Source organism: Chiroxiphia lanceolata, chromosome 3, assembly GCF_009829145.1.
Source record: "Chiroxiphia lanceolata isolate bChiLan1 chromosome 3, bChiLan1.pri, whole genome shotgun sequence".
NCBI lineage: Eukaryota > Metazoa > Chordata > Aves > Passeriformes > Pipridae > Chiroxiphia > Chiroxiphia lanceolata.
The window spans coordinates 66,599,084-66,611,859 of record NC_045639.1 but is presented as its reverse complement, the minus strand read 5'-3'; the positions used below and the strand labels follow the sequence as shown (position 1 = coordinate 66,611,859).

General features: G+C 39.7%; 1 protein-coding gene across 1 annotated transcript; it reads left to right on the top strand.

The window, feature by feature from the left end:
- The first annotated feature begins 2,369 nt into the window (after positions 1-2,369).
- LOC116783747 (nephrocan-like) lies at positions 2,370-9,489 on the top strand. The gene is made up of 3 exons (XM_032681556.1): positions 2,370-2,558; positions 4,876-5,777; positions 9,042-9,489. The coding sequence occupies exons 1-3, from the start codon at positions 2,370-2,372 to the stop codon at positions 9,487-9,489; spliced, it is 1,539 nt and encodes a 512-aa protein (XP_032537447.1).
- The last annotated feature ends 3,287 nt before the right edge of the window (positions 9,490-12,776 follow it).

Genomic DNA, 12,776 nt, shown 5'->3' with positions numbered 1-12,776 from the left:
GCATAAAAACTGCTTTCAAGAAATGGCCACAGCGATTGACTTTCTTAAAATCCCAGTCTGAAGCTGTGCAACTCATGGGCCAGCAGTGCTGCTTCCACAACATCTTCCTGCTGTGCTTATGCTTATAGAGTACTGTGACTCTTCGTTGTTCTGTTGTCATGAGGTCTCCTAAAATCAATAAAACCCCCACAGGTCATGGTTTTCTGAAAAAGCAAAGTCATCAGTGCCAGTAGATGTGTGTCAGAATATGTAATAGGATATCACCTTTCGTAGTGATCACTTTAAATTACCTAGCTACCAAAAGCACACATATATCAGAAATCAATGGATACATAATTTCTGTAATCATTTAATCATTCAAATTTAATCATCAAATTTAATCATTATTGATTACATCATTGTTGTTAATATAATGGAAAAAAACTATTAAATCAATAAAGTATCCTTTCATTAGTTTGAAAAGACCAATATTACTCAAAAATTTTGGCCAAGAGCCAAAAATATTACATCTTACCATGGCATTACTTTGTAACTAGAGCTATGAGTTCTGACATTAGCTGACTGACTTAAAATTTACAAAATAGGGAAGGATGCAAACTATGATTCTTACTTAAAGGAAAATTTACAAAACAGGGAAGGATGCAATCTATGATTCTTACTTAAAGGGATTTGCAGACTGACCATGTTGTTACTCTAGAGCTGTAAACTGCAAACCATAGGGCTGGAACTTCATTCCTTTTGACTCTGCTTGAGCAAAAAGGAATTGGTTTCTGATGACATTTTTGAGGAAGACAAATCCCTACATAGGATACTGAGCACTGCCGTCTAGGTGACATCAGCGTTTAAACCCATGCCAGTGGAAAGATGGGATCAAAGCAATACATAAGTAGCCGTCAGGATGCAGGAAGGATTTACAGTTTTGTTAGAGCACTTTGACTCTTCTAAGGGCTAAAAAAAAAAGGCAAAACCGCAAGCCAGGTACCAAACTCTAGATCGAGACACATTAAAATATTTGTTTTAAGGCACAATTGCTAATTCTCCATCCACTCATTTTTGCTCAAGTGCTCACTACGGCATAAGTCAGGCAGGATTTTTCTGCATAGTTTGTTAAACATGCCAATTTGACAGGTTGCTTTTGGAAAAGGTTTCTGCTCTTGCTCTTTGGTTTAGCAGTTGCTGGGTTGCAGTTCTGTACTCACAGTATAAAGGATTAGGAAGAAAAAAGTGTGTCCAGGAAAGAATATGGCAATTGTCCACTGTAAGCTCAGCTGCATCCAATAGGCATTCCCATCAAGGACTGTCCCCACTTCTCTTATCCATTTGTCAAATCAAATTGACATTATCTTCAGCTTGGAAAAATAAGTGGCCTAGTTCTGCATTTAAGGAATAGGATTAGCTACTACTGAAGATATGATTGAGAGGATGGAAGGAAGCAGGTAACAGTGCAAAGCAGATCACTAAGATACAAAGGTTTGCAAAGACACAAGTTTGCACATTGTAAATTGCTCAGTGCAAAGGAAAATAATCACAACTCAAACTGTATGCCTTTCGAAACTTTACATTTCCAGCTGGCACAGCTAGCAGATATATAAAGAAACACCAGTAAGTAGAAAGAAAACTCTGAGGGGAACTTTGGTGCTCTCCATCTGTCATGGGATAAATAAGTCTTATTGATATCTGTCACTTGATTTATACTAAATGCTTTCAAGCATTTCACATTTATAATTTTCAAATATAAGAATAATTAAATTATGATCTATGGGAATTTCCCAAATACAGGTGACTTAGTTTTTTGTCCAACCAGCAGCACTCAGCTGTACCACAGATATTCAAAAAGTGAATAGAATATTTTCACTTTAAAATAATAGCTGCCTGAGTTTGGGGAGTCTAGGGGAGTGTGTGTGTGTGATCTGCATAATGCAAAAAGAGAGAAAAAGCTTTGGTGTTGGCTGTAGTTGTGTTTTTTCTGTTTCTAATACTGGGTCACAGAAGAAACAAAGGTTTTACAGCCCCAGTATAAAACAGCTCTTTATCTTTTCTCCACTAATTCTGTGGTGTCACATTTAACAAAACTAGGAAACTGGAGATAATATGGATGTTTGCAGATTAGATGTCAGGTAATAAATAACACTAATTTCGCATACCTACAAATGTAAAGGCACCTTATCACTGTTTAAGTTTCTCAGTCTTTGTAATGCCTGCCAACATTTTAACCCAGGCAAATTACGGTATTGTTTTTGCTGTTTTTTCACTGGGATAAAATACACAGTCATAATATCCTTTTATCAGATTTCATGGTATAAAAGGGCTTTGGTGCTTAATTCAAGCTGCCTGTTGCTGAGACAATGTCAGAGTTTCTGTTTTGGAAGATGTATCTATCATATCTTTTAGTCGTCTTCTTTTCTTTTCACAGTGGTCTAAGTACCACTTGCCCAAGAAGATGCAGCTGTGACCCTGCCCAGTCAGTGCAATGCTACAGAGCTACAGAGATACCCAGAGAGATTCCTTTTACCACCAGGAGACTCTACATCAGCCACAGCAAAATTAAACAACTCCAGGTAGGAAAATTCAGCAAAAGTACTTTCTGTAGTGCACTGTATCTGAAAGTTGGGCTTCCCAGATGGTAGTGCCTTTCAAGTGAGGAGAGAATCTTATTCCATGTTCGAAAAACTGGTGAAATGCTGACAGATCTGGTTTTTTATTTTTACTTACTCTTTAAGAATATGTAAATATATTCCTGTAGTGTTTTCATTACCCTGCAATCTCCAAGCAGTAGTTCATGCTGTCACACTCATATTTTCTATGAAACTCAAAAAAATAGTAATTTACAACTAGGAGCCAAGTGGTGACTTGTTTTATATATGGTCAAATAAACACTGACTTTCAGAGTAATTTTTTAACCTGTAAATTGAAAGGTTTTATGTCATTAGAATCATTTCCCTAATGAGTGAAATGGAAGTTCTTTTCCCCCTCTGGAGCTGCAAGTGTCAGGTACAACTTTAAGATTTAATTTATTTTTAACTGTGTTAATAAGTGGTGTTTTATCTGCTAAAAGAAAACTGTTTATCTTGCCTCCACGACAGAGGACTGTTTTAAAAAACTGTTTATAACAAATCCCAGTTCACAGGAATACTAAAAGAAAAAAAAGTCATTAAAAATTACAAATTAAAATGTTTCTATTAAAATAATAGTGTATTAGATCCATTTTCAGGAGATCAACATTTTAAAATGTAAAACTATACTAGTATCACTTCATAGACCATCCAGTTAGAGAATAAAACACCACTTTCTAGCAAAAAAAAAGAGCTGATAGTCTTTCAAATATGTCTTGATTCATATTAGAAAGACTGGTGTTTTGTAACAGCATGGATAAATGTTTAAGTCTAAAAACAGCATGGTCACAAAGCTTAGCAAAGCATGCCAAATAGGTGGAAAATAGAAATTATAATAATACACATTAAGAAGTATAACATCATTACAGAGGGAATGTCTGTACCTTGACCTTTACATAGCTCTCTGTCACTTAATAAGATGAAAATTAAGCCTCTTAGAGACTTACAGAAATCAACTGAGGAAAAGCAGAAAAATACTGCTTTTGAATTAATAGGAGAAAATGTGTTGAATTGTCAAGGTTCACAACTGTTTCAATTTCCTTAAGATGGTTTTATAATTACATATGACTATGTTTTTGTACTCTTGAGCAATGCAGTTCATTCCTATGGGACTTCTCATTTTAAAGCTTTACAAGACTAGCCTCCTAATCATGACCAAAACTGGACATGCAATTCTGATATTGCTATACAGCTACATATATGAAAAACACAAAACTGCATTATAGAAGAAAAAATACAATTCTGACAACTTTAATTACTGTTGAGAATATAAGGTTTTTAATGGAGTACATTCCCTTATTGAATTTAAACGTAATTGATGGAGAAACCTGCATCAATAGACATTCCATATCTATACTTTCTCCCTTACTGCATCCAATCTTGCAGTGCTCAGAAATTACTTTACAAGACAGAATAAAATTAATCAGAAGGATAAACTAAGGGCACCAGAAAAAAATGAAATCTGACTCCTCTTTCAGAGCTATGTGGGCTTTAATTTTAACAGAAGTTAAATGCAGAGTTTGTAGCTAAGATAAAGAGATAAAACCCAAAACATGCAGGAGTTGGATTAATGAAGCTGGAAGGCATCTTTTAACAGTCATCTTTATAAGCTGATTTCATATACACGAGTATGTATTCAACCAGGATGACAGAAAATAATTACTACCCAGCACCTGTACTGCAAAAAGACTTGTACTGCCCACCTCATACTGCACTCAGATTCCTGAGAGGCATGGGAGGTTATGCTGTAGAACATGCTTTGTGCTGGATTCTAGTTTCCTACCAAAACCTTATAGCAGCAAGAGGTAAAGGTATCCATGTGTACTTCCTCTGGGGAATACATGCTGCAGTGACAATACTGTTGATATCCAGCAATGGCTGTATGATAAACTCAAAACTGCTTCAGCAAGCTCCATTGAGCACAGTGAAGATTAACAACCATCTACTCTCTGCAAAGATTTCTGCCGCTGGTTGTATTAGCTCTCTATTTTATACAGACAATCCACCAGGCAGAAATAAAGATGTGTTTGCTCAAAACCAGACACAGTATAGACTTAAACAACAAAATTCTAGAAATGTGACAAACCGCAAGCACCTACAGTTAGTTAACACCTCTGTAGTTACCACTTATCTGTTTCTCATTCTAAATATTTAGCTTTTCCATATATACTAGCAATTGTCAGAGCATCCAGAAGTAACCAGTGAGGATATCTATAAATAGATGGTGTACTATCACATGAATTTATTTTTTTTTCTCTTTAAGTTTACTGACTTCAGGAGAATGTCTGTCCTTGAAGAGCTGGTCCTGTCATGCAGTGGCACAGAATCAGTAGAAAACAACACTTTCAAAGCTCTGAACTCCTTGAAGTCCCTGGAACTCTGCAAAAATCAGCTAAAGCAAATACCCACCTTTCTCCCATCTGGCCTTGAAATTTTAAAACTCGCTGATAACTCCATCAACACTCTGCATGCGACTGATTTTGCAGGTTTGATGAAACTAAGGGTGCTCGATATTCGGAACAACTTGATTGCAACTCTACCTCCAAGTGCATTTTCTTCCCTTTGCAACTTACAAAGTCTGATCCTGGATGGCAACAACATGGAATCCGTGTCTGCACCATTTAAGCTTCCTAGGCTGAAGTATCTAAGCATGGCTGATAATAAACTGAATTCATTCCCAACCAACTTCTTTGCATCTTTTCAAAATCTACAGTTTCTCAGTTTAAGTGGAAACTTTCTGACAAAAGTGCCTCTTGACCTACCTAGATCCCTGCTGTCACTGAATTTAGAGAAAAACCGACTTAAAATGGTGAGACTTCGAGACATGAAACATCTAGAAAACCTGTCTGAGTTCTTCCTGTCAGAAAACCGGCTTACATCAATAGATGGTGCCCAGCTTCTTCCTAACTTAACAACATTGGAGCTCTCTAAGAACCAGCTCCACACTATGCCATTCAGGCTGCCTGGCAGACTGCAGAAACTCGACTGCAGCAATAACCTGATTCAAAAGGTGACAGCCCAGGACTTCCAAGGACTACAAGACCTCAAGCACCTGTTTCTCGACAACAATGCTATGAGCATGTTTGAGGCGGGAGCTCTTCAACAGTGTGCACAGCTTTCAAATCTGGCGCTGGAACAGAATCTCCTCATTTCTATTCCACTGAGGCAAGTGAATCTGAGTGCAGCTGGTTCCAAGGTGTCATCTCTCCTTCTTTGCATTATGAGAATAAGAGCCAAAAATTTGTATTCAGCCCCAGTCATGGTAGAAGTCTATCCATAGCCTAAACCAACTGCCATAACTAGCACTAATTAGCACTCCTGTTAGCAGCCTTAGAATAGAAGTAGAGCTGTTTTCATTACATCTGTGGTCCCCAGTGAATCTGCTCATTTCACATCTCTTCCTGCCGGTGAGACCACTTTGTATAATTAGCACATGAATAAAGTGAACCTGCTAGGAGAATGCAACAGAAGTTGTACTGTTACTTAGATTTACCTTCCCTACAAAAGAAAATTAATAGAGCATTTGATAAAAAGGAACTAGAGCAATTTTAAAGCTGATGTTTCCACCAATCCATGCTGAGTTTATTATTGCTAAAATATTAAGATTTCAGGAATTGAGTCTGGTCAAAAAGAATGTGCTCTTTCAGTGATAATAGCATTCCTAACTTCATTAAATTCACACATTACGAGCTATTTGGAATGCATATATAGTCTCCAGCTTAAGGCTATAAGCAAAATTCCAGTCAAAACAGCATAGAAGAAACATCCCTTGGGCACACTGTGTTCATTAATGCCCTGCTTAGAGGATGTCTCACATTCATCTAAGTGTGGTCGTGGCCATTATTGGAGACAGCATATGAAGCCAAACAGAGGTTGCTCTGATATAAAGTGGCAATTTTATTATTACAAAAAGCTGTGCAATAAGATGGCATAAAAATAGCAAAGTAATTCCATTAACATCAACGTCTTTGACAAAACTGTACTGTAAAACTTTATTTTTATGGCTTGTGGACAGGTTTAACTAGCCCAAATAAATAATGCAGTAAAATTTCAATTCGTTTAGCATAAGGTCCTTTAGCATTTGAATCTATTTGGCAGCAGCTTTATAATCAGAAAGTGATTTAGTGGTGTATAAATATTTGATTTTACCTAGCTTGACAGAAATGTTTAATGCTTTCTAGTTACTTTAGGATCGTCTAATCCATCTTACTTTACAACCTTCGCAGTGAAGAGAATTAACAGGAAGGAGTTCTCTATTAGTCTTTAAACAGTACAACTTTTAAGGAGATATTGGAGGCTTTTATTTTCAATTCAACAATGAATACAAATTTCCAGGGAGGGCTGTAAACACATAAGAGGGGGAAAAATGACAAGATGTAAAATTTATGTACTTAATTTATTTGTCTGATGATGACCAGGTACACATGGATGTACAGAAATAAAAGTATTACTTTTGACAGCTATCTGAGAACTGTCACCACTGTAAAAGGTTAAAAGATATGGATAATATGCTAAAGTGAATAGGTCCTAGCATTTTTTTTTGGCACGAATGAGGACAAAGAAAGCTTCTTTTGTTTCCTTTCTGAGAAGAAAATAATCCACAAGTCCAAGTATTTTCCGGACTTTTAGAGAAGAGTCTGTACTTTCTAAAATCTTGCAGGGAGTGGTGCAAGTGTGGCGAAGAGTCTGATGATGTGCCCTAAAGTGGTAGTAGCACAGTGTGGCTGCCACGGTCAGCTCCTGAGTGAGCACAGCTCTTCTTCTAGCGGCAGGGTCAGTCATCATGTACTCCAGTGACATTATTTTCTCAAGATCTACATAGCCTCAAGTCAAATAACATGGCCACAAAGCCTAACATTAGTACAATAGGACTCTTAACAGGTTTAAGGACTTGCTGGTCAGCCTTTGGACTGTAATCAGTCTGGATAAACATCTCGGGTGATTTCCCACTGCCCTTGACATTAGTGGCACTCTGGGTGCCCCAGAGTACCCTTCTGACATTATAGTGTCATATTGAGCAAATATAGTCATTGCCCGTGGTTATGTTTCAAAACAGATTTATTGCAGACACAAGCATTTGGTAAGATCAAATTTTGTGGAGTGAATCACCGTATCAACATGTGAAATTCTCATCTCCACTGGAAATATCACAAAATACAGATCTGCACTACTCTTGAAATAGTACCACTGAACGTGTCAGATTTTCATAAATTTGGGAACCATTTTTCAGCTTAAGAGGTCAAACTCAGCTTGACAAAAACAGTTGGTGAGGGTCACAATTACCCTCTTAGTCATTTTCAAAGGTATCTCATATTATTACATTGAGAGAAACTATCACATGAACCTATACCAGTTGTGGTATACTGCTGTTTCTATTATAAATAGGTCTTGGTAGTATTATTTATAATTTCCCTGAGAGTTTCAGTCAATAAGTTTCCTTAAAATCTCTAACTATGACTTTTAATTTCATCACTTGCATACTACCATATGAAAGTGATTTTTAAGATACTTTCAAATAAATTGTATTAAAGATATTCCATACCAATTAAGTGGCTCTTCTGTTAAGCACTTGTCACTAACTATAGCAGAAGAAAATTAGGTCATAAATGGGCAAGACTTTTGAAATAATAGTCTTACCATAAAAAATTGTAATATGTATGAAAATAAGAATTATACTAACCTGTCTAGTATCTTGTCCAGAGATTATCAGCTTTTTTTTTCTTTTAAATGTAATCAGTTCTAATTCTCCGAAGTACTATTTAAAAAGACCATCAAGAAGCACTTGTATTTTCCCTGTTGCAGATTTATTAACAGGATGTCATCAGATGGACTACTGCTGTGATGATTAATGTTTGAGTCTTATGGGAGCAGGAGAACAAAACAGAAGAAAAATTCTAGTTCTTTATGAATAAAAAGAGCTTTTTAAACAAATCATATATAGGAGTACTTGAAAGAGCAGCGTTGCCATATTCTCTAAACTTCTGATCTTTCATGGTGCTATAATTTGGTCATTGGCATGCTTATGGCATTGAAGACTACAAAATGCATTTTTAAGCTTGACACTCGAACATAATTTTCTTCATAGTATAGCACAGCAAGGCTGCTGTTTAGTTCAGCTACACAAACACAGTCAGTACAGGTCAGAACTGCAGTAATTTGGGAAAAGAGTTCAAGGGTACACAGGCAGTATACTTATAACTTATAAAACCAAACAAAACCCACAAACAAATAAATAAACAAACAACCCCCCCAAATACTCACAATTCAACATGAACAACTTTTTTTTTGCAGAAGATTGCATTTTTTAGTGATAGTTTCATTTTAGTACATCAGATGTGCCTGGAAAAGTAACCATCAGCAAATGCCACTTACAGAAACAGAAACAATATGATGAACATAACATCTTTGTGTTGTTTTATTTTTATTCAGACTTCCAGACACCCTTGCCAGATTGGATCTAAAAGGAAATGGCATAGAGGATGTTGGAGAACAAGAGCTGAAGGACTTGAAACAGCTTCAGGTTTTAAATTTACGGAATAACAAGATATCTGCCTTGGATCGCAAAGTCTTGGAGTATTTACCTCGTCTTCGTCATCTGTATTTAGATGGAAACCCTTGGAACTGCACCTGTGACCTTCTCAGAACCAGAAGAGCGCTGGTGGCCAAAGGAACGGATGTCCAGGGAGGGCAGTGTGCAGCGCCAGCAGAAAGCCGAGGAGAAAGTTGGATGTCTTCCAAAAAGATTCTGCAGCAGTGTGAAGGCAATTCATCTTCCACAGAAACAGATAAAGAGGATAGAAAGAAAATGAAACCCAATGAGGCCTCCAGCACTGGAGTAAACACGGACGATGATTACTATGATTATGAATTAGATTAACCCCATGGTTTATCTGTACTGAATCTTGAAGCTGTCTAGAGCTGCCCACTGCCACCAGTGTCTCTACTGGCAAGCAGCCTTCTCATCTGTCATTAGTTTTCCTCTTTTGTTTGTACTATAAGAGGTAATAACTGGTGAGAGAAGGTCTGTAGTAAGGATGCCATTGTGAACTGCATATTGTAAAAAAAAATTATTTGTTTATCTATGCCATTAGTACTATGTAGTTTGAAGGAAGTAAGAATACAAATACTATCTCTTAGAAAAGCAACCTGTAACTCTGTATGGACCTTTTTATAGTAGAACATTCTTATAATTCTTATAATTGCATAAAACCCCCACAAATAAAATCTTGCAATACCACAGGATGCTGTTACTGGGAGTCTGGTATTCAACACATTTAAACTCACGGGTTTGCAGTTTGAGATGGAGAGTTACACTGATGTGAAAAATTTCTCCAGATTGTTCAGAAATTCTTGCTTTTGAGAAACTGATTTCAGTTTTTCTGTAACATTTGCCTCATTTATTTGAGACTATTTTAAATGACGTTAAATTAGTTGAGCTTCAGGCAAAGCACAAAATCTTCATCACAGCAAATGAAATAAACAAAGAATCAGTGTCCTGGTTAATAAGATTTAATATTAGTTCCAAAGTTTATTAATAGTGAGGACTGAAAACTGTGGGGTAAAGTTGACCTTATTCAATTGTTGTAAGCAAAAGAAGAAAGATTCTCAGGAAATAGATCTCTACCTCTGGCAAATATTAGGATAAGATCAAGTGAGGTGAATTTCTGTAAGAGTTTATTTTGGTATCTGAATAGCTAATTGGTTACAATATAGCTTAAGATGCTGTGTGTACGCTTTTGTGTTAGGTGTATTTAATGTGCAAATACATGCTGCAAGTGTCCCCCTTTACTGCAGGAACTTTCCAGACTTTTGCACACACACACAAAAAGAAATTACTTAATGGTATATGCATTAACTCTGATGCATGCACAAATTTTATCAAGCAGTTCCCAAAGCGTGTGAAAATTAAACAAAACTCGATTACTGAGTCCACTAAAAGAAGTGACTTACAAACAGTAACCTAAAGGGTTTCCTGGCAGTTCATGATTTCAGGTGATAACTGAGGAGTAATTACATCAGCAAATTACTTTTCAAAGCAAACAGTTTCTATTATTTTTTATCTTCTGTTGTCATTCAGTAACTGAGTAATCACTCACCTTCACAGAGGCTGATTTGTCAGGTGTTAGAGCACAGCCATTTGGTTATGTTACCTATGCAAATGCAACTGACACTTGGGTTTCTTAAGCTATGCAACTGGACACATTAAGCTATGCAACTGGAACAGAAAGACCTAAGCTCATTTTTCTTTACATTTACATATCATCAGGCTCTACAGAGGGATCTGGACAGGCTGGACCAATGGGCCAAGGCCAACTGTATGAGACTGAACAAGACAAAGTGCCAGGTCCTGCCCTTGCATCACGACACCACCATGCTGGGGGAAGAGTGGCTGGAAAACTGACCAGCGCAAAAGGACCTGGGGGTGCTGGTCAACAGCTGGCTAAATATGAGCCAGTAGTGTGCTCAGGTGGCCAAGAAGGCCAATGGCATCCAGGCTTATATTCAAAATAGTGTGGCCAGCAGGAGAAGGGCAGTGATTCTTCCCCTGTTGTTGGCACTGGTGAGGCCACACCTTGAGTCCTCTGTCCAGTTCTGGGCCCCTCACTACACAAAAGATGTTGAGGTGCTGGAGCTGGTCCAGACAAGGGCAACAAAGCTGGTGAAGGGTCTAGAGAGTAAGTCATATGAGGAGCAGCTGAGCGAGCTGGGGCAGTTCAGCCTAGAGGAGGCTCAGGGGGGACCTTATCCTCTACAAATACTTGAAGCAAGGTTGTAGACGGTTGGGATTGGTTACTTCTCCCAGGGAAACAAGTGACAGGACCAGAGGAAATGGCCTCAAGCGGTGCATGGGCAGGTTTAAATTGGATATTAGGAGAAATTTCTGCATGGAAGGCATTGTCAAGCATTGGAACAACTTCCCAGGGAAGTCGTGGAATCACCACCCCTGAAAGTGTTCAAAAGATGTGGATGTGGCACTTAAGGATATGGCTTAGTGGTGAACTTGTTAGTGCTGGGTTAACAGTTGGAGCTGATGATCTTAGAGGTCTTTTCTAACATCAGTGATTCTATGATTATAAGGTCAGCCACCCACATTTTTGGTAGCTAAGCGTTCAGATATTTATGGGATAGCACAAGCCTTTCTTGTGCTTTGACTGAGTCATTTTTGCTGGCTAATGCTGATCTGTATTAAAAGACTGGGAAGTAGCTATTTTCTGAGCAAGAAAAATATTTTCCTGATACACAATTTTTCATTTAATTTTACATTGGCGGATTTTTCAATAGAGTGCTTTAAATATCTCACTGTGTCATTTCAGCCCACCTATGTGCCTGAGAGCACCCGGCTGGCTTGTTAGCTCTTGCTCTACCTTTCGCCTGCAGCGGCGTTTCCATCTTCGGACTTTTGGGTCGTCACAAGACAAGGCAGTTTGTTACCTCACTAGGTACCGCCTAGTGAGGCAGCAAAAACCCGGGAACTGCAGGTTTTGCGGGAGACTGCAAAACATGGGTCCCGGCCACTGCAGGGGCACACTCCCCGAGGCTCGGGGGCTGCGCCGCCCCCCGTTTCCCACGCCCGTGCTGCAGAATCACCCAGTGAGCATTCGCAGGACTCTGTGACGCTGAAACGTGCTGTTTAGTAAAGACACCCATGAGACGCGGCCGCTCCTCCGGCGTTCGGATGTGCTCCCCGCCCTCGCTTCACACGCCGGCGCTGCGGGCGCCAGGAAGACCAAGGCTGTGTTCGGACAGAGGAACAGGCCCCTGGAGCAGCGGGGAGATTGGACAGCGCTGCGACCCAGCCCGAGAAACGGTCAAGAGCCGGGCAGAGGTCAGCGCGAACCCACGCCCGCCACCCACACACCGCCACTCTTTCTACCCCCGCCCCCGGTACCCGCGGGGCAGCCGGCACAGCGCCCGTCAGGGGGCGCGGCCCTGCCCCAGCCCCAGCCCCGCCCCGTCCCCGGGCCGGGCCGGGCCGGGCCGGGCCGCCCCGCCCCGCCCCGCCCCGCCCCGCCCCCTCCCCTCCCCGGGCCGCTCCCGGACCCGCCTCCCCTTCTGGCCCCGCCCCCTCCCTCCCTCGCGGCCACGTAATTCACGCTCCGCGGGCGGAAATGACGTTGGCGCCCGGCGGCCAACGGGCGCCTCGCGTGTGGCGGGTCGAGAGGT

Bases quoted from the DNA above. Each gene is read 5' to 3' on its own strand.
- LOC116783747 (XM_032681556.1), top strand. From the start codon at position 2,370: ATGTATCTATCATATCTTTTAGTCGTCTTCTTTTCTTTTCACAGTGGT. The intron at 2,559-4,875 runs GTAGGAAAATTC...TTTCTCTTTAAG, and splicing joins GCAAAATTAAACAACTCCAG to TTTACTGACTTCAGGAGAAT. The intron at 5,778-9,041 runs GCAAGTGAATCT...ATTTTTATTCAG, and splicing joins CTCATTTCTATTCCACTGAG to ACTTCCAGACACCCTTGCCA.